Source organism: Orycteropus afer, unplaced genomic scaffold (assembly GCF_000298275.1).
Source record: "Orycteropus afer afer isolate SDZICR_OR568_19922 unplaced genomic scaffold, OryAfe1.0 scaffold00015, whole genome shotgun sequence".
NCBI classification, from domain to species: Eukaryota; Metazoa; Chordata; class Mammalia; order Tubulidentata; family Orycteropodidae; genus Orycteropus; species Orycteropus afer.
The window spans coordinates 6,269,174-6,295,206 of NW_006921602.1; the positions used below are offsets into that span (position 1 = coordinate 6,269,174).

A 26,033-nucleotide genomic window follows, 5' to 3' on the forward strand; every position below is an offset into this window, starting at 1 on the left:
CTGGTTAGCAGTCAAATATCTTTATCCCAGGTAGATACACTCCTTAGAATGATCAATCATGGGAGAATAGAAGAGTAGTATTTGCACAGGGGGATAGCTCAGAGGGCAGGAATGCATAGGAAAGAAGGACACAGAGGGCAGGAATGCATAGGAAAGAAGTGACTACAGGGAGGAAGTGGGAAGAGAGCTGTTACATTATGGGGATTGCATTCAATGTCATGAAACAAAACGCATATAAACTTCTGTATGAAAAATGACTTTGCACTGTAAACTTTTAACCAAATCACAATAAAAATTAAAAAAAAAAAAAGTTTGTCAGCTGCAAAGTGCTCTAAAGACTGAAGGAATTAAGATTCTTGTTGCTGTTACCATCATCATTAATAAGGGACTTGACTGCTAACTGAAGGTTAGCGGCTCAAACCTACCAGCTGTTCCATGGAAGGATCTACTTCTATAAAGATTTACAGCCTCAGAAACCCAATGGGGGTTGCTGTGAGTTGGAAAAGACTCGATGGCAGTGAGTTTGGTTTTATTATTATTATTGTTATTACTATTATATTTTAAAAGACCCCAGTGGTGCTGTGGTTAAGCCCTTGGCTGCTAACTGAAAGATCAGAAGTTCAAACCCACCAGCCACTCCGCGGGAGAAGATGTAGTCTACTTCCATAAAGACTACAGCCTTCGAAGCTCTATGGGGAAGTTCTATTCTGTCCTATAGAGGCACTAAGAGTTGGAATCAATTTGACAGCAATGGAGATTATATTTTAGTAGGATAGATAGGAAAGATCAAAGCTTTTGAACAGCACTCTTGCTAAGAAGGAGAAAAACAAGAAAAACCACTTTGAAGTATCATTTATAATCTATTAAAACAGCCAGCTGAAAAAATAAAATAAGAGCCAGTGTTGGCAAGATTATATGGGAACTCATGGATTCAATTGATATTGTAGTATTATAAATCAGAATAACTCTTTGGGAAGCAATTTGGCAATCTTTAGTAGGCACCATAAAGACATTTATATTATATTCTTTGACTTAATAATTTCACTCTTAAAATTCAATAGAAGCAAAACACTCTGTACATGAAGATGTTCATTGCAACATCATTTATATGGGAAATTTAGAAACACTCTAAGTGACCAATATTAGGAAAATAACTTAATCTATTATTTCATATAAATATGGAATATTGGCCATTCAATTATAATTCTGAAGGCTGTGAACAGACATAGAAAGCATGTTAAAGAAAACCAAAGGCAGTCCTGCGGAGAGGGGTACAAGTCTACAATTCCCTTAACAGGTCTCCCTTCTTGGCTTTACCCTTAGACTTTGTTGTTAGCTGCCATTGAGTTAGCCTGATTGATGACAACCACATGCGCAATGAAATGAAATGTTGCACTGTTTGACGCCATCTCCATGATTGGATGGGCATTGGATTGATTTGGTCCATTGGGTTTTCATTGGTTGATTTTCTTGAGTAAATCATTATGCCTTTCTTCCTAGTCCATCTTAGTCTGGAAGCTCCACTGAGACCTGTTCAGCATCATCGCAATATACAAGCCTCCACTGAGAGAGCAGTGGTGGCTGTATGTGAGATGTATTGGCTGGGAATTGAACCCAGGTCTCCCATGTAGAAGGTGAGAATTCTACCAATGAACCACTGCTCTCTCTTAGACTATGGAAATGAGTATTCCCCACTCAGTGAGTTTGGTATTTTGGTTTGGTTTTGTGTTCCCCTGAAGATGCAACTCATGTATGTGTAGACATAGGAGGTTTCAAGGTAAGAAAGGCAGGTTGAATGCGCAATTAGGGGTCACCCCTATGGGCACTGGGAGCCCTGGTGGCACAGTCGTTAAGTACTCAGCTGCTAACTGAAAGGTTGGTGGTTCAAACCCACCAGATGCTTCACAGGTGAAAGATGTGGCAATCTGCTTCTGTAAAGATTACAGCCTTGGAAACCCTATGGGGCAGTTCTACTCTGTCCCCTAGGATCCCTATGAGTCAGAATCAACTCAATGATAATGGGTTTTTTTCTATATGGGCACCATAATAAGTTTAGCAATCAGCTTCAAAAGTCCACTCAATAAAAAGTTTGCAACTAGGGGACAGTTTGAAATGTTTTCCCATCCTCACTGTAATCCAACCCTCTAGTAAAGCCCAGGGAGCTTTGGTAGCATAGTGCCTAAGGCACTTGACTGCTAACCAGAAGGCTGGGAGTTCAAACCCACCAGCCACTCCTTGGAAGGAAGGTTGGGCAATTTCCTTCTGTAGTGATACCACCTCGGAAACCCAAGGAGGGGTCGCTATGAGTTGGGTCTGACTCGACGGCACATAACAACAACAACAACAGTAAAGCCCAACACATCCACAAAGCTCTGCATGAAAGGTGGGTGGGGAAAAGAAAGTGACATAGAAGGAGGCCCAGCATGCCCCATGGTCTTTCATTGACAGCCCTGTACAGGAGGATCAGTGCTCAGAGAAAAGGGCTGGTTTGGACATGACAGGGAAGGTGGAGTGGAGGCTATTGGGTAGACAACTCAGATGTTACCAATAAGTCACACATTCCTCTTGTCATCAAACATACTGCAACTGAGGTGATCCCAGAAGTGGGGAAGACTAGTGCTTGGGTTAGACACATCACATACATACACACACATTTTCTTTCCTTTTTCACCCCATAGGGATGCTGTTATTCATGTTGTTCTGCAATTTGTTTTTCTTATGCAATAAAAAAGAGGGAGCATCATTCCCACCACTACATATTGTTGCTGGGTGCTGTCAAATGGATTCCAACTCATAGCGATACCATGTGACAGGATACAACTACTCTACGGGATTCTCTTGGCTATAACATTTACAGAAGCAGGTCACCAGGTCTTTCTCCAGTGGAGTGATTAGGTGGGTTAGAATTGCCAACCTTTCAGTTAGCAGCTGAGCACTTAACCACTGCATAACCTAGGCTCCTTCACCATTACATATGTTGTTGTTGCTGTTATGTACCATTACATATGTTATTGTTGTTATGTGCCATCGAGTAGGACCCAACTCATAGCAACCCCTCCTTGGGTTTCTGAGGCAGTATCACTAGAGAAGTAGATTGCCCAACCTTCCTTCTGAGGAGTGGCTGGTGGGTTTGAACCACTAGCCTTCTGGTTAGCAGTCAAGTGCCTTAGGCACTATGCTACCAGAGCTCCTTTTATTATTACTTTTATATATATATTTGGTTTAACTAATGGCAGAACATTTTTGTTGAGAATATACACAGAAGAACATACACAAATTTAGCAGTTTCTACATGTACAATGGCATTGATTATATTCTTTGAGTTGTGCAACCATTCTCACCCTTCCTTTCTGAGTTGTTTCTCCTCCCTTTGTACAAACTCAGTTTAAGTTTCCTATCTAATCATTCAAACTGCTGTTGTCAGTTTGACCCCATAGACATAGATCTTGAAACAGCACAGTGCTCAAGGCAGATAGTCTTTACTAGTTAAGCAAAACTATTGCTTGGTTCTATGAAGATTTCAGGGGCTATACTTAGTTTAAAGTTTAAAAATTATCTCAGGGCAAGAGTTTCAGGGGTTCATCCATCTTCTATGGCTCCAGAAAATCTGCATTCTGTGAGAACTTGAGATTCTATTATGAAATCTACCTTATTTTTTCAAGGGACCACAAGTCATCCATTGTATGACTGTGTCATGATGGATTTAACCAACCTTTGTTAATGGACATCTGGGTTCTGGTGGTGTAGTGGTTAAAGCATTTGGCTGCCAACCAAAAGGTCAGTGGTTCTTACCCACCAGCTCTCCTTGTAAGAAAGATGGGGCACTCTACTTCTATAAAGATTTACAGCCTTGTAAACCCAATGGGGGTCTCTATGAGTCAGAATCAACTCAATGGCAGCGAGTTTGTTTTTTGGTTCTGCCCAATTCTTTTTTTTTTTTTTTTAATTATTATGATTCATTCTATGATGAACATCTTTATAATAAAACTTTAAGCATGAGTGTGAGTATTTCTGCAGGATAGATGCCTAGGTGTTTCATTTTTTTATACTTCCTGTGAAATTGTCCCCAGATGCTGTCCTAGTTTTCACTAACAGAGAGTCTGAGAGTCCTTCTTTACCTATGCCTGCAAAACCACACCTTCAAAAATGGATTTTTGCCCATCTAATAGGTCAAAAAGGAGCTCTGGTGGTGCACTGGTTAAAGCATTGGGCTGCTAATCAAAAGGTCATCGGTTTGAACCCACCATCTTCTCTGCAGAAGAAATATATGGCAGTCTGTTTCCATAAAAATTACAGTCTTGGAATTTTTTATGGGGCAGTTCTACTCTGTCCTACAGGGTCACTTTGAGTCAGAATTGACTTGATGGCAATGGGCTTTAATAGGTCAAAAATGGTATCTCACTGTTGTTTAGATTTGCACTACTTTGATTCTAAGGAATACTGAGCATCATTTTTTGTGTGTGTGTGTGTGTGTGTGTGTGTTTATTGGCTGATTTTGCTTGATCTGAGTAGGAACCTCTAGAAGCCTTCAGACTCAGTGGAGTGAAATTCAGAGGGGCAGAATGACAGTGGGCCAGTGAGGTGGCAGAAGATCCTGTCAATGAAGACCTCATCCTGTATCTAATTTATTTAACTTTTTATTGTGAGCAAATTGGTTTTCCATTCAACTGTTCCTACACGTTTTGTTTCATGACATTGAATGCAGTCACTAGAATGTAACAACCGTCTTCCCACTTTCTCCCTGTGTTTACTGTTTCCGTTCATCCTTTCCTATCCCTTCCCCTTCTGAGCTTTATCCCTGGGCAAATGCTGCCTTTTTGATCTCATGTGGTTGACTGTTCTAAGAAGTGAGTACCTCCTTGGTGTTACTGTTCACCCCATAGGCCTATCATTTGGCTGGAAGGCTTATCCTGCATCTTGCAGGACAAATATGGCAGTTTGACAGACACAAGTGCCAAAATGCTCCTGCATAAAAATTGACTGAGGAGGAAAGTTTCTCTGGTCTGTGAGAAAGCTCTTTAGGAGAAAAAGTTGAACCTCATTTATTTATCTCATCATCACCTCCTGAGGGCCCTTAGAAGCCAGACATCCATGGGTGCTCTAGTGAACTCATCCAGTGCCTGCCCTTGAGCAGCACATAGTAGGGCAGACAAGCCCATGGATCTATGGAGCACAGAGGCTGGGAAAAACTTGAATCCTGTCTCGGGGGTGATGGGGTGGAGGGTCTGGAAGGAGCAGAGTTAGAAGAGGGGATGTTTATGCCAAGATTAAAGTGACAGGTTGAAGTTGGACATGTGCGGAGGGGTGAGGAGACAGAAACATGAGTAGTACATATGGTTTTGGGTATAGTAGGTGGGGAAATCACAGGTGGGTCAGTCTGGCTGGTGTGCAGCAGGCTGGCAGGGCAGCAGATAATGGCAGAAACCAGGTGTGTTACACTTTGTCATGAAGTCACCAAAGAAGGCTTGCTTGGGCCCAAAGTCTCAGAAAATGCCCCTTTTCCAGAACAACCTAATTCTTAGAAGCAGCGCAGCTGACTTAAGTTACCCTGTGTGCCAGGTTAAGGTATGCATACATGGGAGGCTATGAAGGGAGGCTCCACCTAGGTTCTAATCCCCACTTATTAGCTGGGTGACTGAACAAGCTAGTTAACTTTTCTGTATAGAAAATGAATAGATACTTGGGTACCTTTAAGAAACGTAGGGGTTAAAATATGCTGGGCTACAGAAAGTCCTTGTGAGTCTAAAGCCTTCTCACCACATGAGCTGATTCATTGGGGATGATAGCTCTGCCTAGGAACCTAGGGGCTAAGCCAATGTGATGAAGGAGGGCAGGTGTCTGTGCCCTGGCTCTGGCCCCTGGACTAACTGAACCCCAGTGGAACCAAGGGCTGCAGGTAGCACTCAAAAGAGAGGAAGTGGGAAGAGAGCTGTTAAATTGTGGGGATTGCAATCGATGTCACAAAATAAAATGTGTATGAACTGCTGAATTTACTCTATAAACTTTCACCCAAGTCGATATAAAACTAAAATAAAATAAAGAGGTGTTTTCACAGATAACTGTGAAATATAGGGTCTCAGGCAGGGCTTGGGGGACCTGGATGAAAAAGTGTCCCACTGAGAGGAAGGGAGGCACTCTACTTTATTCCCATTTGGTATCATACATCTCTCTTCCCTGGGCCTCTGTTTTCTTATTTGCACACTGACATGCCTGTATTAGTTAGTCTTCCACACTTCTATGCCTTTGACGTCATTGAATACAATGCTTGAGGGAGGAGACTGGGAGCTGCTTGATCCGCAGCCACAGCAAACAGTTGGCACTATGTGCTACAGGAACTCAGAGGAGGGGCTGGAGATCATAGTGGGCCAAAGTAGCTGGGCAAAGGGATTCCAATCCCTTCTTATTCAAAGGATATATTGGAAACAATGAGCAAACAGAGTGTGGCAGGAGTGCTGTGGATCTGCCTAGGGGTTCCTCTGGTAGGTTACTTCAATTCAACAGGAAACCCCGATCAAATCCGGTCTGCTAAACCAGATTTCTGGAAGGAAGTGGTAGGGAGAAGTGGCAAAAGGCTCCTCCTTGTAAGCCAGCTGTGCCTTGGACTATCCCTTTCAAAGGTCCCTAGGCTAGAACCCTGTTTAACCCAGTTACATTCACACCAACAAAATATGCTGAGCCCTTCATTTGTCACACAGGTTAGACACTGCGGGGACAATACTTGGTCTCGAGGAGCTCACAGCTTGTGGAGGAGGCAGTAGCTATCCACGGTCAAGGCCAAGGCACAGCAGCTGATAAGTCCCATTAATAAAGCTACAAAACCAAGTGTCCTGTGCATGGGAGAGGGAGAGGCTGGTCAACAAAGCACGAACTTTGTGCTCTGGCAAGCTTGGTTTAAATCCAGGCTCTGATTTTATTAGCTGTGAGACTTGGGCCAAGTTACTTAGCCTCTCTGATCCTCAATTTTTTCATCTGAAAGGCTAATTATACCTGTCAACTGAGGTGTTATGAAGACTAGATAAAGGTAAAATAAATAACGACTCAAGGGCAGTGAGAGTGAGAGCAGATTATCAAGCACTTAATAATACTTAAGGATGCTTGTTGTTGTTGCTGTTAGGTGCCATTGAGTCTGTTCTGACTCATAGTGACCCACTTACAACAGAATGAAACACTGCCTGGTTCTGCACCATACTCCCAATCATTGCCATGCTTGAGCCCATTGTTCAGCTGCTGTGTCAATCCATCTCAGTGAGGGTCTTCCCCTTTTTCGCTGATTCTCCACTTTACCAAGCACGATATCCTTCTCTAGTGATTCGTCCCTTCTGACAACATGACCCAAGTGTGTGAGACGAAGTCTGGCTGTTCTCGCCTCTGCAGAGCATTCCAGCTGTACTTCCTCCAAGACAGGTTTGTTCGTTCTTCTAGCAGTCTGTGGTACATTCAATACCCTTTGCCAACACCACAGTTCAAATGCATCAATTCTTCTATGGTCTTCCTTATTCATTGTCCAGGTCTCACATGCATACGAGGCTATTGAAAATGCCATGGCTTGGGTCAGGTGCACCTTAGTCCCACAAATCAATAGCTCCATAAACATTGACTATTATTTTCTTATCTGTATTTTACAAGTGGGGACCAAAGGGTTAAATTACTTGCTGCAAGGACTACTGAGTAAGATGTATCCTTATTAAAGATGCTTACTTAATATTAATTAAGGCTTTATTTAAGTTTTATGAGTCTTGGAGCACAGACAACCCATCAGGCCTCCCACTGATGGTCATCTCCAACCAGGAACAGTGCCTGGCACATATTAGGCACCTAAGACATACTTGTTTGAAGGGATGAACAAGTGGAAGAAACTGAGAAGTAGAAAAGCTTCCCTATCATCAGCAGAGGGAGCTCTGGTAGCATAGTGGCTAAGACACTTGCCTGCTAACCAGACGGCTGGCGGTTCAAACCCACCAGCCACTCCTCGGAAGGAAGGTTGGGCAATCCTACTTCCGTAGTGATACTGCCTCGGAAACCCAAGGAGGGGTCGCTATGAGTCGGGTTTGACTCGACGGCACATAACAACAACAACAACAACATCATCAGCAGATTTAGCAGGGAATCACCCCCATCCTGGCTGCTAATTAACCCTCACTCTGGCTACTGGTGGACTATGTAAATGGGAAATGGCCCCTTTCATCCTGGTTTGGAAAGGGGAGAGGGGTGGAGAATTTCTCTGCTGGATTCTGAGGTGTCAATCCTGCATTCAGATTAGTCTATTCTGGAAACCAGCAATAGAGGAGCCTGTTTGGAACTCAGTGACCAACGAATGAGATACAACAGGAAGAGTGCTGGCCTGGGAACCTAGCCTCTGACTCCCAGCTATCTGGCCACCCCTCACTGGGGCAAGTTATTTAACTCTTTGATCCCCATGTGTAAAATACAGAGAATAACAGTGTTTATGGGACTATTGATAGATGTGAAACGCTTCTACGTCCACTTAGTTGTCATGATAATCTCAATATGATCCCTATTTAATGGATGGGAAATGGATGCCCAGAGAGCTAAAGAAGCACGCCCAAGACCACAGAGCTGGGAACTGGCAGAGTTGAGTTTTGAACTGAGTTTTGTAGTGCCTGAGCCTGGCTCCTCAACCGCTAAGCCACAATGCCACTTCGTCTGCAGCAGACAGGTCCTTTCTAGGAGGACTCAGCCAAGTCCCCAGCCTCTCAGAGGTACCCCTTATTGCTAATACCAGTGTGCTGCTCCCTTCCAGCTCCATGAGGTATTGGTTCTGGAGCATGTGGGGGAGGAGGCAGGGAGGTGGGTGGCTTCCGGCCGCTTCCAGCAGGGCTGACATCCTGCCCCATTCCACCCCCAGCTCCTCAGGGAGGGGCAGCATCTCTCTGGGCAGGGAAAGCAGACGCTGGGTGGAGGAGCTTGCATAGATGGCAAAGGAAAGATGCTGAGCTAGGCCTGTCACAGAGTGGAGCCTGTCTCTCTCTCCCTCTTCCCGTTCTCTCTTGGGACCATTCTCTTTCTCTCCTTGAGATGTCAAAAACCTCTCCTTCTCTGCAGTGGCTGGTCTCCGGTGAAGGGCTGGGAGTGTGAGGAGGCGGCGGCGGCCAGCTTGGAAACCGATAGCGCCCTTCCCTGCCGCCTGCCAGCCGCCCTCCCTAGCTGCGGCAGAAGCTATAAAAAGCACAGCCCTTCAACAATAGGTGACATCACCCAGAGGCGGAAAGAACTGGATTCTGCCAGATGCCAGGGAGAGTTACAGCCCCAGCCCCTCCCTCAGGATAGGAGCCCTTTGGGAAAGGGCTTGGGTATGTTCAACTGGATCCCTGGAGGGATGGAGGTTAGACTCAGGAGGACTTCCTCAGGTTCTGGGGAGGGGGAGGGGAGGCTGAGCCTGAGGGAAATAGGGATTGATTTCACCGGAGATTTTTCAGGAATGGGGAATATGGAAAAGGAGCTGGGGTGCGGGGTGGGGGCGTGTGACTCTAGATCCATTTGGTGTCCCCTGAATGTTCTGAGAGGTGAGAAAGGAGCAGTGGAGGGGTAGGGTTGTGGGGCGGGTAGGTGCTTCTGGGAGAAATGGGACAGCTTCTCCCTGAGTCTCTGCTCTCCACCTGTCAAATGGGGCCTCTTTGGGTTGGCTCTCTCGCCACCGCTGCTGGGTAGCATAGTGCATGCCTCACGGCAGATTTGCTGACTGACTATCTGACATTCTTTGGTTCTGGATGTCTTAAGCTGGTCATTTGGGACCCAGAGGCCTGTGCCTCAGACACTTTGATGGAGGCAGGAAAGTCATCAGAATAGCCCTGGCAGCCCTGATGCCCAGTCCCCAGTTCACATTTTGGAAATGCGAGCTCCATTTCTGTTATATCTCCATCCCTACCCAGGGCCTGGGCTAGGATGCCCCTTCTGTGTGTTCTCAGTGCCCTGCACAGGGCCTTGCCCAGAATAGACATTGTGATGTAAACATTGAGTGTTTGGTGGATTTGAACAGCCAGCCTCTTCGTGGAGAGATCCTGGCCTGTTCCTCCACCGAAAATCAGGGCTGTTGGTGAAGTGTGAAGAGCACTGACTAGGAGTCAGGAGACCTGGGTTCAGGCCTTGCCCATGGCAGGGATGACTTGTGCAATCTGGGACAAGATGCTCCCCTCAGGCCTCAGTAGGCCCTTTTCCATCAGGGGCTGGGTTCCAGCTGCAGGGGCCTGTGGACTCCAAGGCCAAGATCCTTGGTGCCAGGTTGGGGAGGGGCAGAGACCTGAGGGGCAGGGCTAGGGTTCTGAGCTGCTGCTTCTGGGCAGCTGGCCTGGCAGCTGGAGCCAGAGCTTAGTTCCCTCTGATCAGAAGACTTAACCGGCTCCTCACTAGATCGGCTGCCCCACCCTTCCTGTCCCCCCAGGCCCAGTACCCTCCTCTTCGCTCCTCCCAGCCATTGCCTTCCCCTTCTGGGTGTTTGCCCTTCTCTTACTGCCACCATAAAGCCTGCAGAGCTCCCCTCCTCTGGTCCCCTGGGGTGTGCATAGCCTCCCTGTACACACCCTTCCATCCCAGGGATCCTGGATTAAGCTCAGATAGCTAAGGAAACACAGATCTCCCCTCAAAGTTCAGCTATTCACCCTAGCATCCAAGCCTTCTCCCTCTGGCCTTAGCCTCCTAGTCTCCTCTCCTGTCACTGACCAACCTAGGGCTCCAATTTGCCTGATGACTCTTGGTTTTCTAAACACACCATGTACATTGCCTCCATACCTTGCTTGTGCCATGCCTCTTCCTCGGACTCTGTGGTAGTTAAATTTGTATGTCAACTTGGCTGGGCCTGGTTGAGTGGCTGAGCAGGTGGTGATAGTTATTCCCCATGCTGAGACTGGCAATCAGCTCCATGGTGGGATCTACCATAAGCAGCTGAGTAGTTGCTTTTGGGATGTAGTCTGCTTCCTATATATAAGGAGAAGCCTTGGGGATAGTCTCTAGCTTATGGCACGTTTGAATCCTGCATATAGCTGTGTTGTTGTTCAGCAGCCTGCCATGCTCTGTTGACCTTGGGACTTTCAGTGGATTTGAGTTAATAGCCTGCTGTGTGGTTTGGTAACATCGGGACTGTGCCATTTTATTTGCCGACCTTGGGCTTGTTAGCCTCAGCAGCCAGTAGCTACCTGAGTGAAGAGATGCCTCTAGCTTCAGTGGGCCGGGAGCTGGAGGCAGAGCTGAAGCCCAAGGTCAAGAGGCTTTCACACAGTGCCTAGAGCCTGGCACCTGAACTGTAAAAGAATAAACTCCTGTTTGTTCAAGCTATCCCATTTGTGGTATATTCTTGTCAGAGCAGCATTAAGTAACCAGAACAGAATATGGTACCGAGAGAGTGGGGTCCTGCTCTGACAGATACCTAAAATGTGGAAACAGGAGTGGAGTGCATCCTTGACCTGAGACCCCAGCAGAGAGACCCTGGTATGCGGCATGAGAGACAGCAGCAGCAGAGCTGAGAGACTAGCAAGAGAGATGGTAGTAGCAGAGCCCAGACACCAGCATTAAACAGCAACAGGCTTACCAACCCACAGAGGAAAACTCCAGGTGCCATTGGGTAGGTGGCTTCCTGGTGGAGTGGGTTGCCTTGGGTCATGAATTGGTAGAAGAGACCAGCATGAGATGGAGTAGCAGGTTGGCCAGCCCACGGAGCAAGAAAGCTGAGTGTCCTTTGGGCAGGAAGATTCCTGGCAGAGGGGGTTACCCTCAGACATTAATTGGCAGAAGCAGAGAGACTAAGGAAATGGGAAACAGAACTGCCTCAGCCTCAAGGGTAGGACCATGGTCTTTGGGGGTGGAACCACCACAACCCCTTAGGTTTCAAAAAGCCAGATCTTCACTGACTTGGTTCTGGAGTGTGGGGCTGCTCATTCATGTGAGCCAGTGGGATGGAATGATAGCCGCTGACCAAGAGTGAGGGGGCAGGGCTGCCATGCCCAAGAGGGAGAGGAACAGGGCCCTCCAGGCCAAGGGGGTGAGGTTGCCACTCAGGAACTAGGGGACTAGAGTCACCCAGTGAAGAGATCTGTACAGATACCACCCACTGAAGATCTGTACAGGTGCCAAATTGACAAAGGGTGGAATTGTGGTAGTTCAGTTTGTGTGTCAACTTGGCTAGGCAGCTGGAAGTAGTAGTCCCCATGATGAGACTAGTAATCAACCCCATGGTGGAATCTACTGTGAGCAGCTGAGTAGCTGCTTTAGGGAATGTGGTCTGCTTCCTGTACATAAGCAGAAGCCTTGGGGAATGGTCTCTAGCTATGGCATGCTTGGATCCTACATGTAGCCATGTCATTGTTCAGCAGCCTGTCATGTTCTGCCAACCTTACAATGGACTTACAATGGCCATGAATTAATGGCCTGCTGTGTGGTTTGGTAACATCGGGACTGTGCCTTTTTTACTTGTCAGCCTTGGGCTTGTCAGCCTCAGCAGCCAGCAGCTGTCTGAGTGAAAAAAAGCCTCTAGCTCCTGTGGGCTGGGAGCAGGAGACAGAGCTGAAGCCTAAGGTTGAGGGCCTTTCACTGAGCCTCTAGAGCCTGGCACTTTGCACTCAGACTTAAAGCCTCCAAATAAGAGAATAAACTCCTGTTTGTTACTAAACCAAAAACCTCATAGCAACCCCTCATTGGGTTTCCAAGACAGTATCTCTACAGAAGTAGATTGCCCAGTCTTCCTTCTGAGGAGTGGCTGGTGGGTTTAAACTGCCAGTCTTCTGGTTAGCAGTCAAATGCCTTAGGCACTACGCCACCAGAACTCCTGTTTGTTAAGGCCATCCCATTTGTGGTGTGGGAGCTCTGGTAGAGCAGTGCCTAAGGCACTTGACTGCTAACCAGAAGGCTAGTGGTTCAAACCCACCAGCCACTCCTCGGAAGGAAGGTTGGGCAATCTACTTCTGCAGTGACACGGCCTCGGAAACCCAAGGAGGGGTCGCTATGAGTTGGGTCCGATTTGATGGCACATAACAACAACAACATTTGTGGTGTATTCTTGTCAGAGCGGCACTAGGTAACCAGAACAGACTCTTTTAATTCTTTTTTTCTGGAGTAAAAGTCCTGTCTCTCCTCCAAGGTCCAGCTCAGGCATCACTTTCTCTGAAGCATTTCCAACCCCTTTTACCCTCCCTGTACCTTGGTCAAAATGAATCCCTCTCTCTTCTCTGGACACACAGCTGTTTGCTTCACCTTCTGTGAATGCAGTGACCTCATTCTGCTTCGTATTTTGGTGAGTGGGGTGTGACTCTGTCTCTCTACTTGGTTGTTTTTTTTTTTTTTTTTTTTTTTTTTCTTTCTCATGGTTAACCCTTACTAGGCTGTTTTTTTTTTTTTTTTTCCCGAGCATGACTGAGGTGAGCAGGGGCTTCTTTGGACATGTCATCAGGAAAGACCAATCTCCAGAAAAGGACACCATGGTTGGTAAAGGAGAGGGTCAGCAAAAATGAGGGAACCCCTCAATGAGATGGACCAACCCAGTAGCTGCAACAATGAACTCAAATATATCAAAAATCATGGAGATGGCAGGACCAGGCAATTTTTTGTTCTGTTGTACACAAGGTTACCATGAGTTGGAACCAAACTGATGGCAACTAACAACAACATGAGGGAACTAGGATAGTGCTAGACACAGACTTTCTTTTACCTGTCTAAAGGAGGATGATATTTATTCCTGTTTTCAAGATGAGGACACCTGAGCTTCAAGAGAGGTTAAGTAACATGACTTTGTCACCCAGCTGGTAAGTGGTAAATCAGAGATTCAATCCCAAGTCCAACAGACTCCACAATCCTGTTCTTTGAACCTCAGCAGCCAGGAGGACACTAGGCACATCATGCTCATTTAGTCAGCATATGTGAAACTGGAGAGTTGCTTGGCTCACGTGGCCAGGACTGGTGCCGTTTGCTTTTCTTGAACACACTGTGGATGTCTTGCTTATTAGCTGGGGATCCGGAGCATGAAGCACCTGACTGTCAAGTGAAATGAAGTGCTAAGCTAGAGCCAGGCAGGCCATCAAGGCCCTTGCCATGATTCAGGCAGAAGTTCTGACCTGAGGCAGAACTAGGACAGCCAGGAATTTTGAGAGCCCTAGCTTAATTTCCTCTCCCCTCACATCAAGATGGCACTACTCTTCTCCTCCCCAGAAGGCTCTCTGGTGAGGACAAGGGGGTGTGAGCAGGAGGAGCTTGAAGCTTCCAGCATCCACCATTCATTGATTCATGTGATGATGAAACTTGATGGACAGGAAAAGCACAGGCTTTGGAGTCAGGAATCCTGGGTGAAGTCCTCATTCCTCCACTTCCTAGTGTGGCCTTAGGGAAGTGACCTGCTAACTCTAATCCCACAGGGTGCTGTAAAGACTAAATGGAGGCAAGGTGCCCAGTTCAGAGTGAGTGGAGGAGCATGGTGAGAGGCAGCTCCAAATTCCTGGGATGTCTGCTCCCTGCTGCCTGGTAGAAGTTGCTCAGCACCCCTGCAGGCAGAGATGGAGCCAGCCATGGGTTATTGGCATTACTTCTTGGGTTCCCTGTATCCAGAAGTGAAGGATGAGAAGCACCTCCACCTGCCACCTGCCCTCTCTCCTGCTGATTCCATGCCTCATTGACTATGGAACTCTCCAGCACTCATCAGTTCCATCTGCCTCCTTCCCAGCCCAGGAAGCACCCTGAGATCTCACTGCTGTTCCAGGGTGTCATCACTTGTCCTGGGTTCTATTACCTTGTGCCCATCTTCTGCAGCTCTGCTCTGTCTGTGTCCTTATCCCTCATTGCTGTCCCCATTTTGGCTGCTGGAGAAAGTAGCTAAACTTGATGGACCATGTTCACTACAAGTTCTAGCTCTCTCTGCTCTCATTTTCCCTGTCCTCACTGTGGCTGCTCTCAGGAATCCTTAGGATTTTGACCCTCAGGAGCTGGTCAAGCCCGCTCTACTCCCTTAATCTCTCCCTACAACCCTCCTGTGTACCAAGTACTGTGCCAGGTGACCTCATGTTCAACTTCATTGAATAATGGAGACTATTTATTATCAATCTCTTTACCTTCCTCTCTTTCTTTTGGATGATTAGTTAGATACTATTCATTCACTCACCCATCTGTTTATCTTTCTATTCATTCGTCTATTCACTCACTCATCATCAGTTATCCTTCTTTCCATTCACTGATTCATCTATCCATCATCCATCCCTCCAGTCATCTATCCCTCAGTGTAGCCATCTATCCAACAATCCAGTAATCTATTATCCATCCATCCATCCATCCATTCATCCAACCATATACTCACCTACCCACATATCGACTCATTCATCCACCTATCTGTCCATTTAGGTATCTGTCTATCTGTCCATCCATCCATCCACTGATTCAGGCATCTTTACATACAGATGTAAAGATGTAAGTATCCATTTAGGAACCCAACCATCCATCCATATGCCCCATCCGACATCTACTAAGTACCTACTAGGTATCTGGCTCTATGTTGAATGCAGAGGATTTAGAGCCAAATAGGCCACGGTCCCTGCCCTCAGGAGCTCACATCCAGTCCAGGAAGCAGGAAGATATCAAGATAACACGAGCTCTGAGGTTTCTTCCAGCTCTAGCATCCTGGAGGTCTATGCTAGTTAGCACTAGACAGATGGATGTGGCCTGATTGAAAGGCCGATCTTCCTTCACCTGTATTCACCAAGGGCTTGGGCAAGCTGTCCTCACCAGCTTAGCTGCAGCTCTGTAACCCCCTCCTACTTCCAAGCTGGTGTATTGCTGCTGCTCAGAGGCAGTGTGGGGAACAGCATGGGCCCTTCTCCAGAAACATGATGGCTGCTGTCAGCATATTGGATGCTCCCTCTACCTGTGAAAGCCAGCAGAGCAAAAGAAAGGGTGGCCAGAAAGCAGCTTCAAATTTCCCTCTCCCTGGACAATTTTTCTCCCTCTCCAAATCCTGTCTTCCCCTTTTCTTCCTCCCATCACCATCTGTCCTATCCATTCCCTCTTCCTTTTCCCTTCATCTCCTCTGTGCTCTCTCTTCCTTATTCCCCTTCTCTCTTCCCACTGAGTAGTGGGACACATGGAATTCAAAATGGGTTGCCACTGTGTGTCTTTAAACAAGGTGCACTAACTCCCTTAGCCCAGTGTCCTTGTCTAGTAAGGGCATTCATCCACCTATCTGTCCATCCACCTATCTGTCCATCCACCTATCTGTCCTCACAGAGGACAGACCAGATGTTTACCACGTCCAGCCTGCAAGGAGCAGGAGCCCTTTTTCTCATTTCTTCATTCTCTCCCTTCCTCCTTGTCCATATTCTTCTTCTTGTCCCTCTCCTTTCAAGAGCACAGACAAGTTCTGAATCACACAGTTAATTTTTGTTTCTTTTAATTCTTGCCTGCAAAATCAACACCTCCAAACTTAATTAAGCCAAAGGCACAAGATTTATCAGACTACTCCATGGATTTGCTTTTCCTAATTCACTTCCTTCCTATCTTGAGCTAGCTGGCTGGAAGAATGATAAAGAGAAAGGAAAAAGGGCAGAGAAGGGAGTGCAATAAGGAAGACTTCCTGGAGGAGGCAGGGAGGAGCCCACCCTTCCCAGGGAACACCCCTCATGCTCACCGAGGTGTCCTCTGAGCATGAGGCAATGATGTTGTCGATGAAGGGGTTCCATTTGATGTCCAGAACATTGCCCTGATGACCGCAGACCTTGGGGTAGTTGGGCTCAATCCTGCCTGTCTGCAGAGGAGAGAGAGAGAAAGAGAGAGAGAAAGAGAGGAGATTAGTTCTCATGCCCTGAGGTGGCTCTCTAAAAGGAGAGCTTTTTTCTGGGCTCCTCAACTGGACTGGAAGTTCCTCAAAGATCTGCCAATGTCTTTTTCATCTTTGAGTCCCTGCATCAGGCAGGGCCAAATTACTCTGGCTGCATCCTGCCCAGTACTCTGACTGGGCTGTGGAAAGTGGGAGACCACACAACTGGGTGGTGGGGCAGGGCCCTGTTGGTCCATATGGCACCTTTGTACAAATGAGGAAAGGGTGCCCCTTCCTCAAGTAAAGAAGTTTAGAGTTAATATGTTACAACCCATCTGAATAACCAAAGCCCTGGGGGCAGCAACCCTGGCCCCACTCACGTGTCCACATTCTCACACATTCACATATACTACCCCCAGTGCCCAGGCCCCATGTTGCTCCCCAAGCGAGGTGACAGGTCATGTCTGGATCAGGAGGAGGCTGTTTCCTGTGGCTCCAGGAGTCTGCAGAGAGGCCTGAGTCTCTGTGTCCATGCATACGTTCACATATAAGTTATTCTGTTTAAAAGGTGAATGGCGCCCTCCCCCTGCCAGATGTGCAACTCTTGTGCAGTGTGCAACCTGAACACCTGTACGCAGTGCCTTGCCTTGTAGTTGGATGCATAATCTTTGGAGTCTCACAGGCCTGTGTTTGAATCACAGCTCTGCCACTTTTTAGCTATGTAACCTTGATAAAGCCAACAATTTTCTCTGAACCTCAGTTTCCACATTTCTAAAATGAGGACAGCAACACGTACTTTTTAGCATCATTGTGAAGAAAAACCAATGTGCCAATGCGCTTAACAAAATGCTTAATGTGAGACTGTCACCACAGTGAGTACTCAGTCTATGGTGATTGTTATTATCATACAGGTTAGATGAAACCTCCTCCAGGAAGTCTTTCTTGATCTTTGATCTCAGGGTTTAGTGCTCCTCCTCTGTGCTCCACAGAATTCCGTGCTTCCCTGGATTACAGCACGATCACATGGAATCACATTTTTTCTATCTGTCTATGAGCAACTGAGGATACAGTTGTGTCTTCCCTGCCCCTGACAAGCCTGGCACACAGTAGGTGCACAGTACATGACCTGAAAGACATCCTGGGAAGGCAAAGGAGTCTACACAAGGAAATAACAAAGGATTCCTGTGTTGGAGTGAGGTAACTAATTCCATTTCGTGGCTACATGGTGGCAGGAAAGGAAGGGGAAACGGTAGGTAGACACTGTGTCTCCACCTCTTAGGCTCTTTGAACACTAGCTATTTTTTTGGGGAGGGGTGTTGGAGGAAAGAAGGCAAGGAGGTTTTTTCCAACTACCACTCATCTGTTAATGGTAGAAAGTCAGAAAAGTGAGAAGGGCCTTTGAGCAGATCATACCTCACCCTGACCCACTTAGGTTCCTCGTCTGAATAATAAGGAGGAAGAGAACCAGTATATGCCAAGCCTCTTTGACATGTGTCATATATTTCACTAGTGTGATGGGATAAGAACTATTTCAGAGTGTGTGTCCTGAACTTAAGGAGCTCTGGTAGTATAATGGGTAAGGCATTTGGTTGCTAACCCTAAAGTCAGCAGTTTAAACCTACTGGCTGCTCCGCAGGAGGAAGATGAGCAAATCTACTTCTGTGAAATTTGCAGCCTTGGAAACCCAGTGGAGGTTGCTATGAGTTGGAATCGGTTCAATGGTAGTGGGTTTGGTTTTGGTTTTTGGGACCTGTCCTTAACCTCTTCCCCATCCACTTCCTTTATCAGCTCATTCCCAGATATTTTAAACTTTTACAATACAACAAAGTTGGGAGAGGTAGAGAAAAATACGTCTGGAGAAAATGGTGGTCTGGAGTGTCTGAATAGAGCAGAGAAAGAGAGAGATGAAAAAAACCTGAGAGGATCTGGGATAACTTCACTGATGCTGCATGTTGTGGGGAAAGGAAGAAAGGAGTTTGAAGAGTGCTGCCATCACGTATGAACAGAAACCCCTTTGACATTCTGAAAGGGATGCAATTAGGATCAGAATACTTTTTTCAATTACTTTTTGGCTGTTGGACTGTGTATCCATATAGGAGACTATAGCAGAAACTGAACCATAGGTGGTCTTGGGATGTAGTTGAGTTACACATATCAAGGCCCCGCATTCTCATTTTTAACTCTCATAACAATCCTGAAAATTAGATATACGAAAATTGAAGCCCAGAGAGGTTAAGCAACTTGCCCAAGGTCATCCAGCTGAAAGCAAAGTTAGAATTCCCACACAGATGTTAACTCTCAAAGCTGAGCTTTTTGTACCCCACTGCTCATTGCTGGCCAGCTCCTCCTTCCAGCTCTGACTTCCTTGAACAGGCAGGGCCTGGACTGTCTGCTTCCACAGCTCACTTACTCTCTGACAGAGTCATCCCTTACATCTGACCCCAAAGGCTGCGTTTGAGCACTCCCTGAGCAAAGCTGTCTGCAGTAAACTTTTGGCACCCAGCCCACCCAGCCGAGGAAAATCTGAGGGGCACCAAATCAGTCAATATGTGGCCATCAGCTAATAGCAGCTTCTGGCCAGTAGCCTGTGGTTGATGTATTGGAGGGACAGGCTAAGCAACATCCCTGGAACCTATTCAGAATGGGGAGGACACCAGCAGCCTGTAGTGAGGAAAGGATCAAGACTTTTAAAAGCAGAGAATGATCCTGATGTCATGTATACTTCCAGGGGGATCTCTCTTTACACAACAAATGCATTCCCCCAATGGGGTAGAAAAATAAAGATTTTCATGATTGAATTAAATTGCTATTTATATGAATGGCAAACTCTAAAGTTATGCAGTGTACAGCCTGCTTGGGTATACCCAGCAGCCCTGAAGGGAGGGACCTCCCTCAACCTGGAAGCTCTAATTTTTGTCTCACGTAAAATTTTGACAGAAGAGTTTCATTGCTAAAATGAAAAGTCTGAAAACCACCATTCCATAGATACATGAAGCAAATAAAACAATGCAACTGTTAACTCCAGCAAAAAAAAAAAAAAAAAGCATTGTATAAGAAATCTAATATAATCATAGTGCACGGTGAATTATGCGCAATATTTACATAGTTATAATAATGTAAACTCTGAATATTTAAACAAGAGTTGTGCTATAAAATACTGGCAGAACAGAGGTAGGGAAAATGTTTCTGTGTGTGTGTGTGTGTGTGCGTGTGTGTGTGTAGCAAGAGAAGAGAATAAAGCTGGAAGAGCGCTAGATCTTCTTGATTTTTGAAAAATCAAGACATGACAGTAAAAGCATATAATTAGGAAATATGGAGGGAAGTGCAAAAAGACAGCTAAAAGGAATAAAAGTATCTGCCTCTGGGGAGTAGAAAAAGGAGGGTCTAGCAAGGTGGGACAAGAGCTGGGGTTATAGACAGTGGTGTGCTCATAAATGCTTAACAACCGGTTTTCTGGGGGATTAAAAAAAAAGGCCTTGTTTTATAGCTTTTGCCAATTTTTGTGGTGTAAATATCCCTATGGTGGTTAATTTCAAGTTAAGGTGGTGATATCACCAAATGCAGAGTTGGAAGAAATACACAGTAGCATGCCCTCATATTGTATTTCCCCCATACAGATGATGTTGTTAGTTGCCACCTAGTCAATTTTGACTCATGGCAACCCCAAGTGTTACAGAGTAGATAGTGCCTAAGGTATTTGACTGGCAACCAGAAGATTAGGTATTCAAACCCACCAGCTAGTCCATAGACAGAAGATGGGGCAATCTACATCCATAAAGATTTACTGCCTTGAAAGTACAATAGGAGTCATTATGAGTCTAAATTGATTTGATGGCAGTGAGTTTGATTTTAGTTTTATTTAACTGTAAGTTTTTATAATTTAATTTTTACTAATGGCCATATTTAGGAGCTCTGGTGGTGTAGTGCCTAAGGCATTTGACTGCCAACCAGAAAGCTGGTGGTTCAAACCCACCAGCCACTCCTTGGAAGGAAGATCGGGCAATCTACTTCTGTAGAGACACCAACTTGGAAACCCAAGGAGGGGTCACTATGAGTCAGAAATAACTCAGTGGCAGTGAGTTTGCCTTTTTTTGGGGTGGAGAGGCAAATTCTCAGCAGAGGGCCAAATCAGAATGAACCTGTTTGAAGCCCTGGTCTAGGGAGCTTTGAAGTGGTTCTAAGCTGTTTGAATAGTTTCCTTACTTTGGAATCACTGGTTGGATGGTCAGCTCACAGAATTGTCCTAAGGGTAGAGTTCTCAGGGAACCCCAGTCCTAATCTGCCATCTGGTCCTTTCTTGAACCTCAAAGAGAGCTTAAACCTCAAGAGAGCTGGGGCCAACTCTAGTTACCATTCAGGTCTGGAACTGAACTTACTCCATGGTTTCCAGCCAAACAATAGAAGGCATATAGGGTGAACATTTACACCAGGTAGATACACTCCTTAGAATGATCAATCATGGGAGAACAGAAGGGCAGTGTTTGTGTAGGGAGATAGCTCAGGGGCAGGAATGCATAGGAAAGGATACAGGGAAGAGGTAACTACTGGGAGGAAGTGGGAAGACAGCTGTTACACTGTGGGGAATTGCAGTCAATATCATGAAACAAGTGTGTATGAACTGCTGTATGGAAAATGAATTTGCTCTGTAAACTTTCACCCAAATTACAATAATTTTTTTTTTTTTTAAAGAAGAGAGCTGGGGCTGAGACCTTACTGCTTGTGGTAGGGTAGGGTGGGTAAACCTACTTCTTGGAGACAGCTATAATTGTTAGGAAGATTTCATACTGTTGGTGTGGGCCTCATCCTGGAGGCCTCAAGGAGCAAACCCAGCTGCCCTTCACTGGGTTAGACCTTCAATCAAATGCTTGTTGTTGTTGTTATGTGCCATTGAGTGGGATCTGACTCATAGCAGCTGTTAAGTACCTTGAGTCTTCTTAAAGAGGAACCAGTGCTGACACTGTAACTCAAATACACCTTATCTGATCATCAACTGTGTTAGGAGAGGCTGGGGACAGGCCTCTACCACAGGGTGGTTGGCAAGGTGAGGCAGGGAAACTTTTCTGGAGATCCATTTGACAGGATGTCTCAAAGTTTCTAAAAAGTTCATAGCCTCTGACCAATAGTTCCACTTTAGGGATCTACCCCAGGAATATCAACAGAGAAGCACATAAGACATTCTCTGCCAGGCCATTTACAATATTGAACAATACTATAATAAATGTCCAACAAGGGGGCATTGCTAAAATGAATTACATTCCAATATAATGGGATATTATGAGGTCATTTAAAATCATGTTTTTGAAGAATGTCTAATGATATAGGAATTGCTTGAGATCTAAAGTTAAGTGAAATAGAATCATGCTATATATACAAAATGATCCCAATTCTATTAAAAATAATACAATATTCAAGAAAATACATCAGCATGTTAATAATGTCAGTCTCTGGCTAGTTGGATATTACTACTTTTCAGTTCTTCTACAAGGTACATTTAAAAATTTATTACAAAGTTGCCAGTACCAGTTGCCGTGGTCAATTCTAATTCATACAGGTGCCTTGTGTGTCCGAGTAGAACTGTGTTTCATAAGATTTTCAATGGCTGATTAGCCCACAGCTTTGAATTAATTTTTTTCTTCTCTGGTTTCAATCAAAATGGTCTGAAAGAAATGAGATTCAGACTGCTATCTACAAGATTTACGTGTCTCAGAAGTGTTTGTAGAACAAAAACATATAGAAACGTGCTCATACAGGAAGGTGCTCTTGTGGTACAGTGGTTAGTGTTCAGCTGCTAACCAAAAGGTCAGCAGTTCAAACCCACCAGCCGCTCCTCAGAAGAGAGATGAGGTAGTCTGCTTCCGTAAAGATTTACAGTCTTGGAAACCATATGGAGCAGTTCTACCCTGTCCTATGTGGTTGCTGTGAGTCAGAATCAACTCCACGGCAGGGGGTTTTTGGGGCTCGTACAGCAGGCTTCTCTGCTCTCTCCTTACCACATGAATTATACTGGGGGAAATGAGATCCCTGGAATTGAATAATATTACATAATTAATTGAAAAGGGGGTTTCAGTGGGCATGTGCATGAGTGTGTGTGTCTATTGTGTGTGTACATGTGCAAGTGTGTTTGTGGGTACACACATGTGCATGTGTGTACAAGCATTCGTGCATGTATGTTTGGCCTGCATGTGTCGGCTGCCTGGCCTGGTCCCCTCTGGGAAGGCTGGTGGTGCAGTGAATGAGTCCATTGGTGTGGTTCACACAGCACGTTGCCCAGAGGAGCGATGGGTGCTCTGGGCCTCTGCCCAGGAGTCATCTGAACCCCGTGAACTGACTGAGGACGAAGTATTTTCAAAACAACTTGCATTGCAGCTTCAGCTTCCTAGATTCTCCCATCACTGCAGAGCTGAATTTTGTACACAGAAGCAGAATGTTTTCCTTACCTGGGAAATCAGCTTAGCGAGGCAGAAAGAACAGACTGAGCAGGAGATAGAGTTTCTAGGCTCAGTTCTGGTTCTCACCGGCTGAGTGACCTTGAACACCGCCCCTTGCCTCTGGGCTGCCAGATTCCCAGACCCTGGCCTAACACCCCTTTCTACTTCTCAGTGGCTAACCTTGGTGCTGAATAAGACAAGGTACTCCTGCAACCAACAAAATGCCATGCTTCCTGGCATTTCCGGATGGAATGTAGGGAACCACACTAAGTCCGATGTCTGAAAGATCCTTAAATTCCCTCAGCCGGGTGATGATAATATCTCAACAAAATCACAATAATAATTTTTAAAAAAGATAATGATAACAAAAGACCATTTGATGTGTGCTTACAAAGTCCTAAATCTTGTTATTTGATCCCTGCAATGACCCTATGAAGTTTTATTAGATTCTTATAACCACCCTATGACAATATGTTTTATTTACTTTTTAATGAAAATATTTACAACAAAATCTACACCTATACAATTTTTACATTAGAGTTCAATGACATTGGTTACAATTTTCATACTGTGTCACCGTTCTTGACACCACAACTCATACTGTCACACTATCATTAGCTTAGACTCACTGCCCACCAAACTTTTCATCTTTGCTTTGGAGTTGTCAGTTTGATCTCATATAGATAATTCTATAAGAGAACTCAATGTTCAAGGCAAACATTCTTGATTAATAGGGCTAACCTGTGGTTTAATGATGACTTCAGGGGATAGTTTTGGCTCAAGGTTTAACGATTATTATCTCAGGGCAATAGAGTTGAGGCTTCCCCCAGTCTCAGTAGGTCTAGTAAGTCTAGTTTTCATAAGAATTTGAAACTCTGTTCCATATTTTTCCTCCTTTTGATCAGGATCCATCTATTGTGTCCTTAATCAAAGCTGGGCATCTTCCAGCTTTCCTGGTGTCATGGCAAAGGAAGTAGTTCATGGAGGCACTTAGATTTGTAGTCTCTTTTCCAGTTCCTGGGTTTCCTTCTTCTTCTGCTGTTCCAGGTGAAAATAGACAATTGTTGTATCTTGAATGACTGCTAGCAAGCTTTTAAGACCCCAGCACTACTCACTGAATTAGGAAGTGGGACAGAAACTCTAAAAGCAATACTAGGCCAATTGCCTGGATAGACCCTCAAAACTATGACCCTAAACCTTAGAACCAAGGAAACTAATCCCATAAGGTGTTTAGCTGTACCTAAATAGGACAATCCATTTTATGGATGACAAAACCGAGCTCTGGGACATGACTTGCCAAAGGTTAGGCAGCTGAGAAGTACAGAGCTGGGATTTGCACTTGGCTCTGTCTGGCTCTAAGGCACCTGTGCTATTCTGTCTCCTATTTTAGAATGTAGCCACCTGGTAAATTAGAGAGGGAAGTCAGAAATCAGAAGTAGAATCTCTGGTAGCTTCCATAAGGGGTTGGCTGGAGACTCAGTTGTGAAGCTCCTTAAACTTGTTCTTGTAGACTCCCCCTTCCCTCCCACTTTCCCACTCAATCTCTTACCTCCCTTAGTGGCTCCCAAACTTTTTTGCTACATTTTAGAATTACTGGGAAGTTTTAAAACCCCTAATGCCCGGGTTGTATCCCATAACAATGAAATCACAGTGGTAGGGCATCAGTTTGCCAAGTGATTCCACTGTGCAGCAGAGTTCGGGAACCATTACCCTGTTGTTGTTAGATGTTGCTGAGTCCATTTTCCACTCATAGTGATCCCATGTGATGGAGCAGAACTGTCTCATAGGCTCCATATTCTGCTGGGACCTGGCCTTCTGCCTCAGGGAAACATCTAAAATACTCCTTCATTCTAAGGCAGGGTCAGAGGTTGACTGACCGTACCTGGTCGTACCTAGTGTGGGGCCAGGGTGAGCAATCAAAGGACGCTGCTGCACATACAATACAGGCTCATCTGTAGAAACCATCTATTTACTGGTGGCTATCTGGTCAACTGTTAATCAAAAGGTTGGCAGTTTGAACCCACCAGGTCACTCTGTGGGAGAAAGATGTGGAAGAGTCTGCTTCCATAAAGATTACAGTCTTGAAAGCCTATAGGGTCACTATGACTCAGAATCAACTCAATGGCAATGGGTAGTTTTATAGGTCCCCAACACACATACACACACACCCACACTCACAGTCACACATATCCATGCAAGTACCTCTTCCACCTCCATTTCTGCTTGGGCCTCTAGCTCTGATCTTTCCTTCTCCCTATGCTTATCAAAATTGACTCATCTCATGTCCCATACTTCAGGACCTGCTATCTTCGGATAGTTATCCAATAAACCTTTCAAGGAGGACCCTGTGGGATAATGTATCAGTTCATTACTCCTTGAAGGTCATCTATGTGCATATTGACAGGGCCTTTTACAAAAAGCCCTTTGGCCCAAAATTGTACTATCCTGGGGTTTTCAGTCTCTCAGGCAGGCTGCTAGGAGATCTATTTTGGGTTGTGGGCTTTATCCACTTCAGACCTAGCTGGATTGTTCTGCAGGATTTCTGAAGTAGTTCCATTGATTTGTCTTTTTGTCTCTAATATTTACCCCTTCAGTTTCTGCTCCAATCCATCTTACATAGTGTTGCCTAATTTTTCTAGAGTATAGCTTGGCTGCAATAAATCCCTTGCTCCACAATCTTCAATGGCTCCCTCCCTATTCCCTAGACCTTAAAAGTCAAATCTCTTATCTAGGCATCAGAGCATTGCTATCCCAGCTTGATCACCTGCTTTGACTGTCTCTCTCACCCCACTACCCTAGCCATGCTCAAGACACAACCCCTATATACCCCTTCCCCCAATGCTCTTACCATCTTTTTTTTTTTTTTT

General features: G+C 45.4%; 1 protein-coding gene across 1 annotated transcript in view; it reads right to left on the reverse strand.

Annotated features, from left to right (window-relative positions):
- CORO2B (coronin 2B) overlaps positions 1–26,033 on the reverse strand; it is a 110,922-nt gene that overhangs the window by 16,852 nt on the left and 68,037 nt on the right. The window contains exon 2 of the mRNA XM_007957326.2: positions 16,610–16,726. Coding sequence (XP_007955517.1) covers positions 16,610–16,726 — 117 coding nt within the window. The remainder of the gene's footprint in view (positions 1–16,609; positions 16,727–26,033) is intronic.